This window comes from Brachyistius frenatus, unplaced genomic scaffold (assembly GCF_029030835.1).
Source record: "Brachyistius frenatus isolate BFR_SWC_R1_liver_20210118 unplaced genomic scaffold, ASM2903083v1 Contig_74, whole genome shotgun sequence".
Lineage (NCBI taxonomy): Eukaryota > Metazoa > Chordata > Actinopteri > Embiotocidae > Brachyistius > Brachyistius frenatus.
In genome coordinates, this window is record NW_027210673.1 from 1852233 (window position 1) to 1875397 (window position 23165).

The following is a 23165-nucleotide window of genomic DNA, read 5'->3' on the forward strand; positions in this document are numbered from 1 at the left end:
CTACAGTTGAAGGAATGAACTGAGGCTTTGGCAGGACAGAAGCCATAATGACAGGGTTTCGACATTCAGAGCTTTAAAAAGCAGTTGTCCACACACAAAACTCAGACACAATGTGCACAGAAAGCACAGATACCCACATGTAGCACTTGTGTATATCACAGAGCCCTGTGTGTCCGTGTTGTTGAGACAGGTAGGTGCTACCTTCTCTTACATCAGTTTACAATCATTGCAAAGCTGCAACTTCAGCTCAGTGTATCCTTAACAGTAGCGGTTGTATTTTTTTTTTTTTTTTTTTTTGGGGGGGGGGGGGGCCCTGAGAGTGACACAGACATCTCCAGAAAAAGTTGAGGGCTGTGGCCTGCTAATCAATACCATTCCTGAGCTCAGAGCACACAAAGCTGCTTACATGGCTTTTCCCTTCTCTGCTCCATCTTGCCCAGAGTTACAGTCCTCCTGCCACAACTATTCCAGCTCTGGAGAGCAGCAGAGCAGGCGCCTTCCCAGAGATGCAGCCACAGTAGATGTGTATTGTCGCTTGGCCTTTTCCCCAGCCTTGTCTAATTAGGCCCCCCTCTCATAGGCTCTGTGGTGGCTTGTGTAATCTGCTCACTATGTGTCTTAGCTCCTCGCCACCCCATATAATTGTCTGCCAGTTCCTCTCCAGTGGTGATGCGGGCCCTTTTCCCATAACAGAGACACAAAGGAGCAGGATAATGGCCCCCAGTTGTAAGGGAAGAGAGTGGACTCAGAGACAGAGGAGGAGTGGAGCCACTCCTCTCTGCTGTTTGAACTCTACACACAGTCTTGGCTCCAGACAGACAGCAGGCCTGGAGGAGGCTGTCTGAGCCTTTATCCAGGGGGAGAAGGACTGAGACACTGCACTCAGCAATTGGAAAGAAGTGTTTTCAACAACAAAAAATAGGACAACCAGTCATAAAAGAAGAACCTCTTCTCGCTGCTGTCTGGTCTCCATGTGCATCATTCACGAACTTAAAAAAAAACCTCATCCTATATGTCTGAAAGAACCCACTTTACAAAACACACACACACACACACACACACACACACACACACACACACACACACACACACACACACACACACACACACACACACACACACACACACACACACACACACACACACACACACACACATATCCTTGTAACTGCAGAGTTCAGCTCTCATTAAACCAGAATCAGAGTGTCACTGAATGCCTCCATTGCTGAATGTTGGCAGAAACCTCTGCACCCCCATCCCCCCGCCTCCCTTCCCCCCACTACCATCACCGCCAACCTGACAACCCAATACCAGCAATTATGAAGGAAGCCAGCTAAACCACATCCAGCTTGGCTGCAGGTTTTAAGATTCCAGTAGGCTTGTAAAACGTTGGGGTTTCTCTGCATACATTCCAGTATCACTGTGGTGGTTTCAGGGTGCTACGTACCTGGTCACTCAACAACATCCACTGTGAGACAAGCTGAGACCCCGGGCCAGCGATGATATGCTGAAGTGGGAACACCTTTAAGGAGGGCGGCCTGACTGCTGAGACCGAACAGTTTCATCATTTCCTCCTACACTGTCCTCCACTCCACCATCTCCTCTCAGTCCTCATTACCGGGGCTCCTTAGGACCTCAAGGACATCTGGAACATCGGTTGAACTAGCTTGTCTTAAAATGTAGATGCCACTAAAATAGAAATATGATCAGTTATGCGCCGAGTCTTTTAATCAACTCCTCCATGCCTACAACTAAGGCAGATACCACACTACCCTTCACAGTGACCAAACACAATAAACAGTGAAAAGACATCTCTGATCATTTTCAGCTTTGAAAAGTTGAGCACAAGGAAACGACAAGTTTAAATTTGAGATGATCTGCGCCCAGGCTGACTGTGAACAGAGGATCTCAACCCTTGGTCTTTAAGGCAAATGCCACACCTTACATATAATATATCTTAGTACAATATGTGGTAGTATACCATCATTTGTGATGGTTTCTATTTCAGATGAATCAGGCAGGATAGAGGCGTATGCTGGTGTCTTAAGGATATCAAAATATCAATAAACCAATGAAAATAATGTAAGAAGCTAATGATACAGACCAAACAAAGAGAAGCATTATGCGAATACTTTATTATCAATGTGTGAATGGTGTTAGCTTTTTGTCTGGATATTAATAGTATATGAAAACTATACACCAAATCCAGGCTCATCCTAATTTTGCTGTATAATTTCTCAAGTTGGTATTGAAAGATTCTTTATTTTTATATATACATATACAGTATATATATATATACATATATATATATATATATAGAATATATATATAAGCCAAAGTGCATTTTCCGTTTTTTTCCTCTTGTCCATATACACATTGCACCATACATAAATAATTACATTGTAAAAATGACTCCGTATTTACAAGTATAATATATATTTCATATAATATATAAAACTTTATATTAAATCTAGGTAGATGATATTTGGGATAGTTTGTGGGGTCCGTCTGTGTTATCTGTGGTTGTTGAGGAGGATCTCCAGCCAGCAGGGGCAGGAGGTGATGAACTGTCTTGAGTAGCAGGGGCCCCAGCCCTTTGCAAAGCTGATGCGCACACTGTTGGGGTCATAGGGTCCGTCCAAGAGGTCAGCCTCTGTGGTGTGCCTCAGGAGGCACGAACGCTCATAGTCAAACACCTTGATGGAGTAGCCTGGCATCACCTTTCGCACCACCAGAGTCCTGCTGTTGGGCACGTCCAGAGTGGGGGAGTTGACAAATATGGGGTGCTCGCTGCGGTTGTACGCCCAAACGCCGTCCGGCTCTTTGCTGAGGAGGATACCGTAGCCGATTTTGCCTCGTGTACGCTGAACGGTGCTGCTGCGGTGTTCCAGGTTGAGCTGGCCCAGGCAGAAGCCCGTGCCCTGAGGTAGATCATAGAAGATGCTGACAGAGTGCTCGTACACTGTGTAGAGGCGACCCACACGTGTGCGGTGCTCCCAGTACGCCACATTACACCAGTGGCTCTGCTTAGGGGCATCAGGTGACATACTGGCATCTAGAAGAGACAAGAGAAACAGCCATGAAACAAAACATAAATAAAAGTAAACAGGGCTACTAAAAAGGAAGGTTTGAGTTTTAAGGGATTACTTATCTCCTTTTTATTGTTCAGAGCAGATGGTCACACTATAAATACTGAAGGAGGCACTGTATTGAAATCTAAGCCTCGTATAAATACCACTGCATGCACGTCTGTTCAACAAACACACACACACACACACACACACACACACACACACACACACACACACACACACACACACACACACACACACACACACACACACACACACACGGGCTACTATACATATCCTGGGGGTGGAGGGTGTAGTGAGGTCAGTCCAGCTGAACACCTGCACTTCCCTACTCTGCCTCAAGAGGGCACTGCAATGATTAAACACTGACCATCCAGCAGGGCCACTCACTGCTGCTCACACATGCACTTTCAAAACAGGTCATGTTTACTAAAACGAAACTATAATATACTATAATATAAAGGATTACACTTCAGTGCTCCCACTGAAAAATGGTATAGAAGTCCTTACGGGTATTGTATATAGGGACTGAAATAAAAACCAAAGTACACTTTTTGGGGAAAAAAAAAAATCTCTTCTGCAAATGCACATTTTACTAACTTCTTTTTACAGTGGAACAACGCTGGCATCTCATTCCTCAACATCTCTGTCCAGTAAATCAGCTTCTTAATTCAGTTTTCATGGCTGCAGCCTGTGAACTCTTTTCGGTGACAGCCCTCAGCACTCCAAAGTGAGTTACTGCTCCCTAGGTAGACTTCATCTTCACCATACAGAAAAGACACACACACTGCTGACTACTTTCAGAAGCTGCATTTATATTGCTCATAAAATGTGTGGGACAAGGAGAAGACAAAGGCCGATGGGTTAGTAAGAAAAAGAATAAAACACAGAGAGTTCCATGATCTCACATCCGTTTCTTCACCCTTTCCTCCTGGAGAGTGAGGGAGCCCCTTTCTCCTCTTTCCTGGTCTTCCTCACATTCCACAAGAGTGGGGGTGACGGCAGAGGGCCAGGCAGGGGGTCCCCCTCCCCCTCCACCCAGCTCTTCCCCCTGCTGTGGGCCCAGGGACGGCATTCAGCTCCCTGACAACTTAGCACAAGCCCGTGACCCGCTGACCCCCCAGCCTTCATGCTATCAGCTCCCATTAACTCACACACAGAGTGATGCCATTATTTTGCTTCAGAGAGTCTATTGGCACAGAGGATTTAAAGCCTGGGCCTGTGGCCCCATTCCTTTCAGTCTCTCTGCTCTCAGGGCTTAATGACCGCCCGCCCCATTAACAAACGCCTTTAAGGTGGAGCATCGCAGATCCACACAGCAACAAAATGCCTTGTTCACCTCCCACCCAACTAAACCTTTCTGCTGAGTGACCCACACTAGCAAAGTTTATACAAAGATTAGCAAAAAACGTTGACCAGACTTGCACAGACAAAAACTCCTGCTGGTTCAAGGCTCTCTGTGTTATGGAGGGGGAGGAAGAGTGAGAGAGTGAGTGAGTGAGTGAGTGAGTGAGTGAGTGAGTGAGTGAGTGAGTGAGTGAGTGAGTGAGTGGGTGGGGGGGATGTGTGGAGGTGGGGGGGGAAAGCTGCAGACAGGCTCTCTGTGTGTTTGCGCACACACTGATGGCTGAAATGACCACCTCTCTTCAGGGGCCCCAACATGCATGTGCCATTAGTGAATTCCACACTCCAGCTCCTCCACTCTGAGCTCAGCTTTTACTGCAGGCACTGCTCGGCCACACAAAGAACTCAGCCCCAACTCGTTTATGGCCCTCTATTGTCTCAAATCAAATGGAGCCCACACATCAAGGTAAACTCACTTTGAAACTGTGCACAGACACACAAAAGACCAAATGGCTACCTTCTCCTCCTTTTTAGATGAAAGGAATAAAGCAAAAACAATTTGGTCAACAGTATCTAGTTTTCACACACAGCCTGGAACAAAGATAGCCAGTAAGACTGCGAGGACCAGGAAGAGGAACGAGCAGGACAAAGGTTACAAATGTATTTAATGTTAGGCCTGAGGGAGGACAATGAGCACACCAAGAGCCAGGCCTTTTCCTGTTGCTCTGTTGTGTTTAGGGTCTACGTGTGCCTTTGCTCACGTGTCTGTTTGGATTGGGAAGAGACTCATTCAGCATGTTTGTGTATTTGTCCTGAATTCGTGCGTTTTGGCTAAGTGGGGGCGCTGAGGTGAGGGATCAGAGACTGCATCTGCATGAAGTCAAATACATTTTAAAAGGCTGCTTTTGTGTAAAAAAAAAAAAAAAAAAAAAAATGAAGAAAGAAAACTGCATCCACAGCCGGCGCTTTAGCTCATTTTTAGTTTAGTTTAGTAGCTCACACTACTGCCACCAGAGCCATGACATTGTTTCTACGAAGCTCCGTTTCCCCCAAAACATGCTAAAACATGAAGCTGGCGTTTTGGGATTTACATACTCCGGAGCTGTGTTTGAATGTTCTGTAAAAGTTGATTGACATTTTTCATGTTGATATAAAAGAGTAAAAAAGAATATATAACCATAAACTGATGAACACACAAGCCAGATCAAGCCTCAGACACAACCTCAAAGTTCAGACATTAAAGTAGGTCTCCCTCCCTTCTGACCACGCTGTGGATACCCAACTCTCTGACACTCCATGTTGGGCTTTCAGAGGGTCTGCTCGGGGCGGAGCCACGACGGCTGGGAGCAATTACTGGTGCTCTGCATCCATTTAACCCTGCCACCTTTTAACAGCTCCGTTTACCCATTAGAATAGTAGCGCATGTTATTATTGTTATTTTATTCTTGAAAGCCTCTCCTCTTAGTGTCAGTCTCAGAGTGGACGACCCCGCCGCAGTATGGACGCTACACTTCCTGTTCAGGCAGCCAGAGGCAACGATCTGAACATGTGAATGAGTTAATCAGCGCTTACATAACCAGACTCACAGTGGTGTTATCGAATAAGAGGACATACATAAATATGTGGTTGGTATTTGGTCTATAAACCTTTTTATAAACATTTCCATGGTCAGAAGGGAAATATGTGGATATAAAATAGCTAGTGGTGTTGTAGCAGTCTGATAACAACGGGCCATGATTGGCGTTTAAGCATCAAGAAAAAGTAAACAGATTACAACACTCAAAATATAGCAAGCACTCTTGACACGTTTTGATGAATTAAAAGTAGCCTTGAACACATCTATCTACACATACCTCATGCAGAAGTGCAATTATACAGTAAATCTAGATATTTAACAAATGCTACTCCAACACGGAGAATTTGGTGTGCTGGGTTTGATTTCCATAACAAGATGTGAGCTCCATGGAAACCATGAGAAAAATGTTGATTTTTCTGTTTCCCTTCAGCCTTTCTGATTGGAGGAATTCAGAGTATCAAAATCAGATCAATCAACGGGCAGATTTAGATCAGTTCGTTGGAACTTAAGACGGCAAACAGTGACACGTGTGTCAACTGAGTCAAATGTCAGCAACAAGTGGGTCCAGATAAAACATCAACTTTTATTCTCCATGGAAAATGAGAGAGCATGGAGATAATCAGTGGAGAAACTGGCCGAACATAAAAACACTCCATTACAATACAAATAAAAGTGAAATTTAGGTTAAAGGACAAAAGTATTAATTGGAAAATGAACCTCCAAGTATAAAAGGTAGAAGTACTAATCTTAATACAGAAATCAGCGTCCCTGTGGTTGATATGCGCTACATCCTTATTAGGTTCAACAGTACATGTTGGATTAGCTCTTTCTGTATTTTGCAATAATCTTAATCTGAGAATTAACTATTAACTAACTCTGTCCAATGAAAGTAGTGGTGTGGAAGTATAAAGCTGCAGGAAATGTAAATGCTTGAATAATATATAATAATATATATGGAACTATGATTGTCATGGGCCAAACAAACAGCAAAAACTGATCATTAATATAAACTGTATATTGTTATAACAGTGGAACAACATGCTGATCACACAGCCCTTAAAAAAACAACAACCAGTGAACACAATTCAAGCACTTTCCACAGGTTTACATATGGACAAAAAGCAAATCGCACCGCGATGAGTTCCTCTGACTCGCGGGCGAGTCTGGATAATTACTGTTAAGTACACAGAAATGAGGGCTTGAAAGTTTCAAAGGCAATCCTTGATGATCATCCAGTAATGCTTTTAAAGACAGCATGAAAAGGAGGTGTGTGTGTGTGTGTGTGTGTGTGTGTGTGTGTGTGTGTGTGTGTGTGTGTGTGTGTGTGTGTGTGTGTGTGTGTGTGTGTGTGTGTGTGTATGGTGGGGAGGCGGAGGGGGGGCTGCCCCGGGGTAAACACAGCTCCGGAGCCTTGGAGTGAGATGAATGGGAGGCCGAGTGTCAGGGACAGGCAGACAAACAACAGCTTCCCCTCCGTGCTAACATCTCCCCACCAAGCTCAAGCTCCGGGGCCACCCCCATTATCCTTCATCTCTCCTAATCCAGAGCGGGGAGCAGAGATGCACTCATTTCTCTCCCAAACTTTGCTCAAGAAGAAGCAGAAGAAGAGGAAGAGGAAAAAAAAAGAAAAAAGAAAAACACTGTTGCCAGTCACTTTACACAGAGCAGTAGAAGGGAGGAGAGCAGCAGTCTCTCATCCTGTGCCAAGGATTAGATTCCCCTCCAGCTATTAGACTCTACCAATGAACTGATAGGCTCTAAGGCTTGGGGGCTGGTGGTGGTGTGTGTGTGTGTGTGTGTGTGTGTGTGGGGGGGGGGGTTGTTAAAAACTGTGGTTGTGTTGGCTGGTTGTGTGTGTGAAAATGTAGAACCAATTCTTTGTTTTTGGTCCATTCCCTCTCCCCTTACCCCCTGCAGTTTATTTTCATTTAAGTTTGTTTTACACCTTAAACAGCAAAGTGGAACTAAAGCAAAATGCTCCCCTCTCCTGCTCACCAAGAGTATGGTAGGCTTTAATTCTGTAGACAAAGGCTCCCACAGGCTGACTGTAACCCCTGAGCAGGCCACATTTAGGCTGGCGTCTGGGCTATCACTGCCATCAAAGTCGGCTTTATCAGACAGACACACTAACTGGAGCTGCTCTTACATGTCTATAGATTTTTTTTCTCCCTGAGGTCTGGCCTTTCTCTGCTGAGAGAGATACAGGGACAGAGATACATGCTGGGAGAAGACACTGTGGGAGCCCAAGAAACTGAATCCAGTCACCAAGCCTTGCTTGTCAACAATGGGAATGCTTTACATTGTCATCCACTTCCTCCTCACTTTCCCTCTGTTTCTGTTTCGGGATGACCCCATGAGGGAGGAAAAGTGCTATACCCTTGATAGCAGATAACTAACAGAATCCATAAATTAAATCAATAAACAACAGAGGGCGTAAAAAGCACAGGAAGCTAAGAAGGCTAATACGAAGGAGCCGTCTGGGCTAGCGAGTGAGGCTGCTGGTTTGAGGTTTTTTTTTGTTTTTTTTTCAGAGGAAGAAAATTTGCTGCTCATTTCCTCCAAAGCTCTGCAATGTGTCAAGAGACATTGAGCACAAGTGATGTTGGTGATCCAAGTGAGGCCTGCAAGAGGCTTTCAGGGCATGTAAAAAGTTCTGTGAAAAACGATGGGGGATGTTTGTGAATATGTCATATCTACAGGCAGCCTCAAAGGCTGCGGAGTCTGAGAGGAGAGAGCATCGAAAGCAAAACACTTAGTGAACATCCTGCTGGGTGGGTGGCTGTGCTCTTTCACCTCCTCACACAACCTATCTTTTTGTATGTTGTGTGTGTGTGAAAAGTGTGAATGTGGTTTTTTTTTGTTTTTTTGCTAGTGTGTGAGGGAGGTTTCGAGCCAAGTAGGCTGGAGCATTTGAGTAGAGGAGACCCTGCACATTCCTGAACCCCTCCCCTCGCTGTGCCTCCTAACTTCCTACTCTGGTTAGGAGGGTGGGGGTGCAGCAAGAAGGTTGCTTTCTTCCTAGTCCTTTTAGAGACTTTTAGGTGTATTCTCACCTGATAACATGTCAAGTCAGGAAGTGTGAAACTTTTCTGTTATTTCATTTGTATTTTTCTTCAGGGAAAAGTAAGATCTTACACTAACCTATATGCTCAAACTATGTTGAAGGCCTGGTTTCAAATGAACAATAACAAGGAGGTCTATTATTACGAGTTATATTAGTCGGACTAATTTAAGGCGAAAGGTAAGTATTTGGTTTCCACTGGGATGGGAGGTGGAGCAGCTATGATGGACAGAGTTGCTGTTCAAACAATGGTTTTCTATTGATTGGCCCAGTGGATCAGAGTCTGTGAGAAGAATGTGTTCTGTCAGGATAATGTGGCACCAGAGTTTCTGTTTCAATCACAACACTTGCTTGGCTGTAACACTGTTCTACTGCGGGCATCCACACACCAGCTCCCCAAACAAAGACAACTGCCCCCCCCCTCCCAGTATGCCGACAAGTCGCCCCGTTCACAACAAGCAAGACATTCATTAAAAATGCAGGAGTGAACATTTCCAATAATTCACAAATTCCTTCCCTGTCAACATCTGCAAAAAATCTTGAAGCTAAAGGGAATGGCAGGATTTCATTAAGTAAATTATGTGTTGGCAGTCACAGAGAGGGGAAGAGGGGGAAGCTACAGCCAGACCTCTAATCTAAACCGTACCCTGAAATGCGACAGCCTGGCTGCACGTACTGAGCCGCACTGCCAAGACTATAGAAATGCACACAAATAAAAGATAAGTAAAACACACATGACAAAAGTAAATATAATCTTCTCTGACGAACGCAATCAATGGGAGTTTTCACATACACATGTTTACAACTTGTAATAACTACTACTTGCAAAAACCTGATCCCAGAGAACAATCTGCTTTGTCAGGCTGAACTTGAACAAAGGTTTTCTAGTCAGATTTAAGAGGCATCAGCTGTCAGGAACAAGATCAAAGGCTCCAAATTATGTCTATCCTACTTGGCCCCATGTTAGGACACGGGAGTGGAATGAAGACATAGCTAGAGTAGATCACGTTCAAGATAAAAAAAAAATTAAAAAAAAGACAGAAAACTGTTTCTCAGCTTACATGTGTACAATGGAGAGAAAATTGACCGTGCCTTGAAACACCTGGAGTTTACAGTTCACCAATCAACAGCAAGCTTGTATCCTTTCCCTCCAGCTGTAAAAGGCTTGTGTAGAGATGTCGAATGACATGGGCCCCTACAGTTAATCCACACACAGCATTCTGGAGGCTCAAAGAATGCACTGGCTATTCTGAGTTTTAAAAATACTGACAGCCATAGGTTCAAGCACAACTGTCAATGCTCCTCTGGGGAGGAAGGGAAAAAAAAAAAAAAAAAAAAAAAAATCATGAATCTATTTTTGCTAGCAATCTGGCCGCAGGCTGAAATCATAGCTGGCCAAGGCCAGGGTTTATAATTGTGGGTAAAATGGTCAGAAAATATAACCAGCATCCACAACTGGCACCTACTTCACTAAACTCTGCCAGGCCATGCAAGGCAAGCACATTTACATAGGCCAGCTCAAATGGAGTATTGTTCGCCCTCTCATGTCCAACTAACAGTTGGACATTCCATACATTTTTAATGGCATTGCACGCTCTTTATTTGTTGCTGTAACCCTGTGCCCTGAGCTGAATGAATGGCCCTATTGGTGGAGGCTGGTGCTGCGCTGGGGTGTGAAGGGAGTGAAGATGGCAGCAGCCCTCCCTGGGCACACTTCAAGATTAGCTCACTCACTTTGTTTGCTAAAGCAGAATATGGGGCGACAATTATAGCACACCTGAGCACACCTCCTGTTATTTCTACTGCCTGTACTCCCTCTCTGTGTGGCGAGCCCTCAAATGAAACACAGTGCACCTTTTCCTAACTGAGCAGAGTACACTCAGTAAATCAAATGATAAGCACAGCACTGTGAGCTTTGAGTCACAGTTATGTATGAGAGGCTGTAGATTTCTCTTTATCTGTGAGCCCTTCAGAAGTTACTCAAACACCCAGCAGCACTGGCACCACACGGGCTTGCCAAGCGGAGGCAGATAAATACTAAGCTCAGCAGGCTAGTTTCTGTTGACATGTAAGAGGTTTCAGGCCTCTCCAAGGACTGCTTTAGATTAGCATGGCTTTCACTCGGCACATAGAGGTCACATTACCTCACCACATCTAGAACCTGTGTTGGCAGTTCTAACTGAAAATCAACTCTCAAAACAAATCAGTGTTTGAAAAAAAAAAATCTCAACACCGGCAACTACTCTCTCCTCTCCATGATAACTGAAGACTCATATTTCCGCTGTATAACACAGACATCCTACCGGAGGAAAAATTTCTTGACTCAAGTTTGCTGTCTTGAGATCTTTGCAACTCAAAAAGGTAAAGATATTAATTTACAGAACAGAAATAAACCACAAATTATATACAGAACTACAAAAAAGAACAAGCAGCCCCCTCCATAAAGAATACAGCTCCCTTATATTCATGAACCAATGAGCCATGTAGACTCTGGAGGACTCCACTGAGGATCCTCAATGTTATAACTCAAGCCAGAAAAAGTTGAAAGCACATTTCTGACGCGGCACCACAGTCAAACAATGCTGAGAAAGGGAAAATGAAAAATGGCCTTATCGCTCTTATCAATGGCTCTTTTTTCTATGTGTATGTGTGTTACGTAAGGGGAAACGGAAGCCAGCCTCCCAGGACAGGAACGGATACTTGAGACGAAGACTGTGCTGTGGGTACGAGGCCTACACCACTACAGAGAGAATAGAGCACAAGACCCTTCAGGATGTATAGCTGCGACCCTCCACCCCTAAGCTTAGAATGGGACTCTGCAAACTGGACATGACAAACGGGTGAGGAGAGCCCCCTCACGTCCCCTGAGATGCTGGCCTTCTCTTCAACATTCCTCAGTCTCCCCCCCGCTGTCAAAGGGGCAATTCACCGCCCAGCACTGCTACAAAACCCAGGCAGCTTTTTAAAACAGGATGTTTGTCTGAGGCCTCCTTCCCCTCAAATAAACAATCCGCAAAACCTGATTTCGGGAGGCAGGGTGGAAGCACTCGAGTCACATTATTTCCACATCCCGTATCCTGGAGCATTCGGGCTCCTGAGGGAGTGCGGGCGGCCAGGCGCTGGGAAGGCTCGGGGCTGCGGTGGAAACCCGAAGCCGTGTGCCAGGCTTCAGGGGCAGATGAGCCCAGGCTGCATCACTCTGGGGTCTGTAGGATGGAGGAAGGGGCTCATGCCCCGAGGTGGGAGGGGGACATGGCTTACATGCTGATGCAGCACCATCCGACCATACCGCTGTGTGAGCATTGCAGTGTCAGTTTGCTGCTGCTACATCAAGAAAGCTACATGTCTGCACAGTGGAAACAACATACTGCTATATGTTTATATGCAAGGTGCAGGATTATTAGAATGAATATGCCCACATTATGTCACTCAAGATGACACTTAAGCTCAGAAAAGATTAAAAGTTCAAAGAACCATCTAAAAAATACTGAGGCCACTGCAGTGAAACGAACAGACGATCTGACATGAAAAGCACAATGTGACATTACAGAAGACTTTTGAGGTGCAATCTATCCCAAATCTTTTAATATGTGTACACTAAATGTGCTATTTAATTAGATCCTAGCGGAAGTGGAATCGCATGCCTTCAAAGTCAGATCAACAATTATGAGTCCAGTCTAATCTGCTTTAATCAAGAGAAGAATCACATGCCTTGATTAGACTGTCTAATTATTCCATGTATTTCCACTCTCTGACACAGACAGAGGGGATGGTTTGATGCTTCGCGCTCGCTGCTTCCTGCTGCAATTAATATTGACTGCACAATTTAATTTGCTTTGCTTGTGCGTGTGAATGCATGTCAGTAAGCATCTTGATTTATGTGAGGACACAGGAAGAAATATAGACTTAAAGATAAAACAACAAAAGCATTTCGGAAGGCTCTTTGCATTCAAACAGCACCACTGCCATTGTTCCCTGAGCAATCTCAGACAGTATGTGACTCATCTGAGGTCCTTCCCATCTATCTATCAACTACCCTGTTCTGCCTGGTCGAATTAGTCAATAGCAGAGTGGACCTGACACAGTGACTGTCTGCAGACGAGACATCCAGAGACACAGCGCTGGTCTTTCCACCAGAAACAGGTCAGCACATGGAGAAAGAAATGTATGATTGCTGCGTGGGAACCTTGATTACCTGCTGATGCCCTCTTTCCTCCAGCAAAGCACCACAACTTTCAATCTTTCCGCTTCTCCTGTCCAACTTCCCTACATTGGCAAAGGACAGTAACTCACATCACTCTGCGTGCCCTCTGGTCACATGACCTAACAAATCTGGGAGAGCTCATCCATTCACACCAGTGATCTCAACTCACACCGACATGAGCGTGTACACAAAGTGCTATGCTGACAAATTCCAGTGAGTGATTGAGGACACAGCCTCCAGTGGCTGATGAATGTAGGCAGACTGGAGCCGTGGTCTAATAACAGTCTAAACCAGAACAAAGTCCTGCACCATTCATTGTACATAAATATTGTAAATAGTGTAACCACTACATGCAGTGACACTTCATCTGAAGAAACAATATCATCTTGGTTTACCTCCTCAGTGACAGCTGGCCAGAACAGCATTGTAATGAAGCAGTGACAAACATAAAGAGCCCCCAATGTCAGAGACAATGTGACTGACATAATAAAGTCAATTTGGAGAAACGCCCCCTCAGGCAGTCATACAGGAAGCAATGAGACATGCTTCAAAGGGCTTCGTTCTGATGTCCACACAACGAAGCACAGCGAGGAAATGGGTGTGCAGGCAGGCCTGGGAGGGCAGCACTTTAACTCACACCCACAGTAGGTATGACTATCGAGGGCCCATTCATGGTGTAAACTGACAGAGTGTCATTGTGACACAGCCATGTTTGAGTAAATCTCTGGAGAATCTGGAAGCATAAGTATTACACAAGACATTGATAAAGTAATACAACTACAGTATGTATTGATTTATTCCATATTAACAGGGCACTAAATAATCTAAAGCAGAAGAATAAGTCCTATTTAAACTCCACTGAATATATTCTGAAAAGTGGAAGACCGAGCTTATGGAGCACACCAACCAGTTCTGATCTGTTTCTCTGCCATTGTGTGATGCAGAAGAATGCTCTGTGGGTATTTCTGTAGCCCAGGGCTGCAAACTGTAGTTGATTATTTGACTACAACTCTACCCCCCACCCCCCAGTGCCCCCAGACTTGCTTTTAAGAGGTTTACTTGTTCCTGCATGAGGGGTGGAGTCTGGATCCAATTCAACTCTGGTTACACACAGACGCTCTCAGCTGCAGGGGGATTCACAAGGAAAGTCATCTCCAGGTCAGCAGCATGTTCAACACAGGATAACTTGACAACATGCATTACAGGCCTGTATGTTACAGAACAGCTACAGTAAGGAGGCTTCATAAGGAGGCCTTCAGGTTCTAGGTCTTATGATGGAATATGTTTCGAGAAACTAGGGCGAAAACTTGGTGGAGAACCTGTAACACTGCTAAGGTGCTGATAGTATCTCTCCCTCAACATGGACACTCTTTTGTTTCTAAAACCAAAGACTACAGTCCAAATGCAACATCAGAGAAAAACGGGCCACACAAATGAGCTCACAGGACAGAAAAACACCCTGCAGAGCACTGGCCATTTTCTTTCCCAAGTCCAATTTGCTGAGGGTGTCACAGCCAACGCAGAGTGATTTGGCCCGGTCTGTACAAACAGCAATACAGTTGGAAGAAACCAAAGCCTAGCATGTCTAGATCCTCCCTCACCAGAGTCTCTAAGGAATTGTGGTGCGCGCTCTGACAAGCCCCTCATTTGTTGACTCAGGGAGTGTCGCCAGGCCATGCTGAGGTGGTGACAGCCTGTGTGCTGGGGAGGAGGGGGCCTGCGCTGACTGAATACTTCACTGCCAGGTAGCCATGTCAACTTCTCAGTGTCCAGGCCTCTGAGCCATGGCAGACCCTGAAGCAGGAAATGCTGCTCCCTACAAGCCCCAAAATTAGGCCTCTGACTCCCTGTCCACATGACACTGTGCATGCTGGCTGTGGCCTTAGCGTGAAGGGGGAGGCATGCTCACTATATGCCATGAGAAAGGCGTGTTTCATTTCAAATCAGAGGACAGGACTGTTTCTACTCGCCTCCTTTGGTGTGGCCCCATTCACAGGAGCAACTCCATTTCCGTGAAACACCCCCCCCCCCCCCCCGCAGCTCACTTACAGCCAGGGCTAGATAGAGTCCTATGTGTGTGTGTCTGTGCACATGCATGTGGACAACTCTGTGTGCTTGTGTGTGTTTCTGAGCAAGCTTGGATCTTATTACAGTTTGATCCCACTCAAATATTTCTGAAAGAAAAACAAGAGGAGGGGAGGCCAGCTCTGAAGCCAATGCACACGCCCCACTGAACCTCTGCACCGCTCACAATGAAACCTTTATCTTTAAAGCTTCGACTGTTTGTAATGGTCCTTAATGAGAAGGAATAAAGTACAGCATCAAAATGAAACCACCGTCATACACCCAACATGTATGCAGAGAACCCCACTGAACTGTTACTTAAGTGCTCTTCTGAAGAAAGTCTTGCTTCCAGCTAGCTTTAAATAAACCCTTTCAAAGCCAGAAAAACATGACAATGCAACACTCAACGCTCTGTGACTTATTACCCTTATAATACTGCGATTCACAGATGGAATTATTCGGATTTAAAGTTATATGCTTAGACACGCAAATATCTGAACATGAACAATTGTGCAAAAACATGGACAACCGCATGCAAACACAACAGCAAGGAAGACATTTATCTCTTACTGACAAATGAACGTTGGTCTTTATTACTCAAACTCTCTATTTAAATCGCAGTTCGGGGAAAAAGCAAAGCACCTAATCCATTAGTAAATTATCTAAACTACATGGATCACTTAATCATCAGGATTGTGTTTTTAATCAGAGAAGTAAGTGCTAGTGCTAGTGCTAGCTGATGAACCACTAAACCAGAGCTACTACTTCAAACAGCTGCTCACACATGTTGTCCAAACACATGGCAGAAAAATTCCTGAAATTTTGAATCTGATACAAATCATTAAATGATTAAAACTATACTCACTTCTACGTATTTTGTGTCCAAACATACAGACAGCATTTAACCATCTAAAACCATCCAGTATTTCTAAATGTCTCCTTCTCTTACAAAGTTTGAAGTTCTCTCTAAAAAAAAAAAGTAAATTCTTGTTTGACAGATTACTTGAGTATTTACAGACTTGCTCCTCCGAGACAAGCTCTGTTCTGGTGATCATTAATTTCTAAAATCAGTACAAAACATTTGGGAACTCCTTATTTGGAGACTGACGACAGTTGTTAAAACACACCCACCTGAAAATTCCCCCGGTGTGATGTTTGGTGAGCTGGTTGCCTCGGTTTCAGTGTAAGACAATGTGGAGTCTGACAGATCTGTGGGGGATAAAACAGAAATTAGCTCCTCGTCTACAAACAGTGACTGACGGAGGCTGCTCCGTACTCTTACTGATCATCAGCCTGTGAGACTCGGTGGCTACCTGTGTGTACAACTTCATTCCAACATGAAATTGACTGTTATTTCATATCAAAACAATTAACACCATGTTGGGATAACCTGGCAACTTTACTAACAGGTTGTATCTGATAAAATCCCCTCAAAATGCAGCCAGAAACTTCAGCTGTACTCAGGTTAGCAATCCAAAGCAGTCCCAGCAGCCCCCAGACATAGACGTATCAAAATTATTCAAAGCCCTCAACCTGCAAGAGATTCTAGTGATGTGAATGGTGTTTAATGAAACACATAAACTAAACTTGTCATCGTAAACAGTTAGAAAACGTATATTTGAGTGAGAATGTAATTTTGAGCTAAAAAGTGCTAAAGAAAAAAAAAAAAAATATCTGTGCCAAAATGCCATTAGCAAAATTAGTCAACCCACAAAGTCTCTGTTTAATAACAATATCTTTTGACCTTAATGACGTCTGATAAACTCACAATATCTTGATGAATCTCTGGTCATTTTAGTCTGTTCCTCGTGTGAAAAACCTTCCAGCTCACTAACATGTAGTTCCTATGCTGTCACTTCTTTCTTTAAATCCCACCAAAAGTCAGCCCTTAAGGGGTGATCCGAGAGCCGGGTGGTTAGGGCACATACCACTTGGGAGCAAATGCCATCAGCAGTGAGTCCTCAGTTTGATTCCCGGCCTGCCGGACCTTTACTACACGTCATTCCTCAGCTCTCTTTCCCCACATTTTCTGACTTTGTACACTGCATTGTCAGAAAAAAAATGCCCAAAACAACCTGATCTATACAAAAAAAAAAATACAGTAACAACTACTTAATAATGTCTTCTCTTAGCTTTTGAGCGAGCTCTTTCTCCATGCTCAGCTTGAACATAGGTGAGATTTATATTTGTATCACAGCTGAAGTATGTTCAGTGTCATTCTTGACTTACCAAAAGATTAACTGCAGATAGCAACAAATAAGTAGTATCATATCCTAGTCAGTGATTACAAATTTACAATACAAGAGAAGGGTTGAATAATTATGACACACTGTATTACAAAAAAACAAACACATTTTCATTATTGATTATTATACTGAGCAAGGTTGAGCCACTGTTATATCCACACCATACTATCTGCCCTTGCTATAGCTGGCGTGCTTACATTATGACACATGCGGCACTTGGTCTCATCTCAAAGCTACCATGTAAATTGCACACGGTCACGGTGCCCAATTACAGCCATCAAAATTCTCCACATTACTATATTCATGTTTCTTTCTGTTAAAACAGCAAGCAAAGCAAAAGACGATCATGCAGTTTTACAATTCACAGGCTCTAAACATCTTAAATTCTGATCATAATAAAAACATAATAAATCAAGCCAAAACTAGCTGCTTACAAGTCACAACACAGAGGAGGAGTTATTGATAGCAGAATCCAGATGAAGCTCAATGACTGAGGATGACATAGAAAGCATGGTTCAGGTGTTTGCCACTTACCCAGTGGCTTGTGTTCTTCATTAGGGGAAAGCCTCGAATAAGGGGGCGGGGGTGACTCTACAACACAAAACAGCAATGTCAACAACCCAATAAAAAGAAGGAATAAAAGGTAAAACTGAGTCTCTGCAGTATATACAGTATGTTTCTCAGCATGTGCAAATACAATTTGATTTGAATATTTCAGGTCTTAGAAGATCTATCTGACATTCATAAATAATAGATTCAAAGAATGTAAGAATGAAAGCTGTGTTCATATATTTTACTCTACACAGACTTTTACACATAAAGTACAATAACCCCTGTATTTTGTATTAATGTTTCATATTGCAGTAACCCCAAATAATTCATACATTACTGACTACATTATGTTCTGAGTGAAGTTATGGTTAAAGTCTTTAATAAAAGAAAACATGCCACACATACACAACTAAATTGAAGCCACAAGAGAAGCTTCAACACATAACTCAACAATTCCATTTCAGAGTAGACAGCAGACGATTAACTCTTACAGCTTTCTGTCTGCACTACAAAATCAAATGAATTTGTTCACAAGCCAGTTAAAAAGCCAATAAAGCCAACAGATAACATTAGTTTCTCCTGTTTAATCACATAATATTTAAATGAAGCAGTAGTTACTATGACCACAGACTAATCATAACTTTTAGATAGTATTTTAATACATATGAGTTGCTCTGTATGCATTTTGAGTTCATAGTGCAAAAGACCTTGATTTTGATCAAATAAAAGGAGAAGAGATGAAGAAAATAACTTGCACAAGAAGGAAAGCACAAAGGAAGGAAAACTTTGTGAGCGCACTGTGACCTCGCCTACAGGGAAAATGGGAAGGAGAAAAACATAATAGCAGCGGGTCCTTTAAGAGTGGCGGCAGTAATTGCCAGGATCTGAACTCAGTCACTCAGATACACAGCTAGTCAGTCTGGCGCCAGTAGTATGCAAACTGTATATTATCACCACTCCTTCACCTAAATAGCATGAGGGGACCTCCTCAGGACAAAAGGGCTTTTAAAGCGCAACTTGAAATTGATCTCATTTGAAAAGTATAATGCCTGGCAAAATAAAAGGGAAAAGTTTTTGTCTACTTTAATCCATCTCTCTGCCTCACACAAGTTGTTTTAATCTTTAAAAACTCCTCCATAAAATCTAGAGCAGTATTTTATTTTCAAAACGTTTCAATATGTAGATAGAACTACAGGTAAGAATAGTTTTCAAGCATGATTTGAATTATGTTTAAACAGTTTTTACATAAAAGTGTCACTTAATTTTAATCTGTATTTTTTTTTGCATACACATTTACAAACACTGTCAAAGCCAGTGATTAAGGTCTTGATTCAAAGCCCCCCTTTCTTGAATAGCGTGAAAGAAATACCAGCTCTATTGGGCCACGCATGAGCGCATGTGAGCTATGCCTACTACGAGCATTAGTCCCAATATGGGGTATGAGCCTCTCTCCCTCTCCTTACAATTCATCTTGGTCGTTTTAGTCGGAAAGAAGTTCACGCAGCATAGCCTCTAATCCACAGATGGTACAAATGTCATGCTCTTTCTATCAAGTGCATTCTATTCAAACCAATAAACACTGATTTATCAGCAAACCTGGAGTTATATAGAATCAGTTCTGATCAACTCAGACAGTATGCTGGGACAAGAGAGCCAGATCCACATCAGTTTCCCATATTTGCTCAATATGAATTCTGATATTGTTGGACTTCTGACTTTGAAGTGCTTGTCACAGCCAGCTGGCTCTAGTAAACATGGATGTTATGGAAAATCCACCTCCTGTGCCAGTGAGGAGACAGAAATACTGACGCTTGCATCTTTACACATGATACCAGGCGTTGTCATCGGGTCAGCGGGGTCGACTGGCCCAGCGTTTAAGGTTTTCCAAATCACAGGCCGACACCTCTGCCAAAATTTAATCTAATATAGGTCAGGGATGTTCTGCCATAGATAGCTCATTGATTGTGGAAATAAAGCTCGTCCACCACACACCAACTTAAGGGACACATGGCAGCAAGTTCAAACCTGAGTCTAAACAATCACATACACGATACTCTGTTGGCAATAACTCTGCCAGAAAAAGAGGTAGGAACTAATAATCACACTGAGGGCACTGACATATTGATACACTAAAGCTGTCATGTGCTGTTTTATTAGGGAACACTTTGAGCTACTGTCAGGACAGCGGTACAAACAAACACACTCCTGTATTGAAAGGTCCTGATGTCACAGGCCAGTGTGAGTTATGCTCTGGTATAACAGGCTTTCTACTAGAGCTTAAAAGTAAAAAAAAAAAAAAGTAAAAAAAAGACAAACAGATTGAAGTGATGGAAGATTTTTCAAATATTTTGGCATTTTCTCACAAATATGAAAAACTGATTAGAAACACCAAACTGTCTCACTTTTGCTTTGTCAGTGCATGTCCCCCTCTCAAATACAGATTATTATTGTTCAGTTTGCAGTGAGGATGACTTTAGTAATCATTAACTATTTAATCAAACCACAACCCTTCCTCTATCTCTATGCATGAAAGGAAGCCAAGCTATACCAGTCAAATAAAACAGGCTGAAAAGGCAACATTTTTAGAGCCTATTTCAAAGCCCAATACAAAACCTCTCTCTTTTCAACCTTGTGATACAATTTTAAATGCAAATGAACCAAACAGGTCTACATTTGAACTGTATCTGCAGGATGTATTTTTATGTTTACAGACCACAGGTAAAGTCAGAAGAAAGGATGTATACATGAAAAAGGAAATGCAGGTCAAGACGAGAGAGCGTTGAGAGGCCAGTTTAGTGGCAGATGCTCTTACCTGGCCCACAGAGCCGGCTGTAGTGATAGGGGTTGCAGCACACTATTGGACTGTCCGAGGCCCCAAAGCTCTTACACTCACAGAGCGGTTTGAGCTGGGCCGAGTGCTGGAGGTCAGACCAGCGGTACAGTTTACACACAAGCAGCTGTGGGGATGCCACATGGCCGCCCAACCTCAGCTCTGTCCGGGAAATCATTACACAGTCGCTCGGCATCCCTCCTCTGGACTCCACCGCCTCTAGTAAGGTATCCAGCGCCTTTTCCTTTAATCTTTTCAAAAGAGAGTATGTGGCTGATTTCAGTTCCTGCTCTAACACGGTGCGTGGCATCGCCTCCTGCGCCTCAGGAGAGCTGGTATCTCCTGGTCCAAGGCTCCTCAGCACGAAGTGACACGACCCTGGATCCCTGGTGCCCTGAGCCGTCTCTGGACCCCTGAACTCGGAGTGGTCCCGGTCTTTAAATAAGCAGCACGTCACTGTCCTGCATTCGCTGTCCTGTATGGACCGGGGGCTCCCCTGCTCCTGGTCGCACACCGCACCCCCATCTTGGTCCGACGTGACCCCAAAGCTGCTGCTCTCCACGGGGCATACACCCCCTATGTCCCCTACAAGAGACCCGCTAGGGGTCATCGGTCTGAACTCCGTTTTGGGAATTTTCTCTGGGTTGTTGCCGAACAGATCGTCCCCACAGCCCTCACTAGTTTTGCCATTTCCATCTTCCCCTTCTTTATCTGGGATCAAACGACTTCTCCAGAGTCGCCGCACAAGACCTGAGCGTTTCGTCCTGAACATACGACAACTTGAAAATCTATAAGGATTTTTTTTTATTCTTGTACGGATATCCGAATATTACAGATACTTCTCCGGCCGTTGCAAAACATTAATGAAGGTGAAATGCCGTGCAATGCATGCACAGCCAACTGACGAGCATTGGTGGCAAAACCGCAACATTAGACTGAAGGCTATTTCGTTGCATCTACAACAAAACCGCGCAATAAATGCACTGCAGCATTCCGATCAAAAGGCATTCATTTAGCCGATTACACTGTAAATAACCAAGCGGCTGAAACTGTGGTTTATTATCCAGGATCGCTGCGGAATGGACTGTTTATATGTTTGTTACGAACGAATAAAAAAAGTAGAATACATAATAACATAACATAATATGCTCAGTAACATAATCCAAAGCCAGTAGCCTTCAACGCAAGACGGCAACTCGCGGCATTAAACAGTTCCTGACTTTTAACAACCTCAGATCTACTTTCTACACCGGCACGTAAGAGCATGGGGTACTTCGATGCGATTTAATCCCAAGAAAATGCACCAGAAGTCCAAGATCCTTTGCCGTCTTCTTGAGATGTCAGTGCACTTCTTTTTGTTTAAATCCCAACAAAATATCCATGCGAGCTGAAACTCTAGGACGAGGATCAATCCGGGGCTCAGAGGCGCTCCTGCTTCTCTGCTCAGATCTAAACCAAACTGCAGCCCAGATCCCTTTCTTTCTCCGTTTCTCGCTCTTTTTCTTTTTCTCCCCCCTCTTCCTCACACACACACAAACACACACGCACACACGCACACACGGGGCCCCCGAGGAGAGCGGTGGAGCCATTGGCTGACTACCATCATGTGCTAGTCTAGACACTTTGGCGGCTGTGAGCTGCACTGATTGTTGCGCAAACAAGGTTTCAAGTTTCTTAACTCTTAAAGGCGAAACACTCACCTCTCGTTTTTAAGTCAAAGTTACTGAAACTTATTTACATCAACGCTTCATTCAGTATGTGTCTATTAAAAAAAAAAAAGAAAAAAAAAAAGAAATTGAGGAACTTTCCTGCATATGAATGTTTTTTGTTGTTGTTGTTGTTTTTTTAATTCTTCACAAATAAGTCGCTTTAATTTTTGTATTTCTTCAAAATGCATTTGAACATATTAATCAGCTGGAAGTTGTTGGAGGATATGGACACTTAATCTAATTTAACAAGCTTTAGAGGGAAGATGAAGATGAAGATAAAACCAGAAAGAAAGAAAAAAACTAGAATGATGACGCAGCCTACTGCCGGTCATCAGCCACCCTGCCTTTACTCAAAAATACATATAGCCTATAACTAATAGATTAATACAAGTGAATATGACTTCTTTTTTTTTTTTTGGTGGAAATTACATAAAATGAATAATAGGGAGATTTTGCACAAGACATAATTTTAACCTATTGGCCTCAT

The 23165-nt window shown here is 43.5% G+C and overlaps 1 protein-coding gene across 1 annotated transcript; it reads right to left on the reverse strand.

Moving 5' to 3' along the window:
* Positions 1-2118: 2118 nt before the first annotated feature.
* Positions 2119-22568, reverse strand: smad6b (SMAD family member 6b). Its single transcript, XM_069708307.1, has 4 exons — positions 20952-22568; positions 18122-18178; positions 16473-16550; positions 2119-3055 (listed from the first exon to the last, which is right to left on the reverse strand). The coding sequence occupies exons 1-4, from the start codon at positions 21739-21741 to the stop codon at positions 2514-2516; spliced, it is 1467 nt and encodes a 488-aa protein (XP_069564408.1). The 5' UTR covers positions 21742-22568; the 3' UTR covers positions 2119-2513.
* Between the last annotated feature and the right edge of the window lie 597 nt (positions 22569-23165).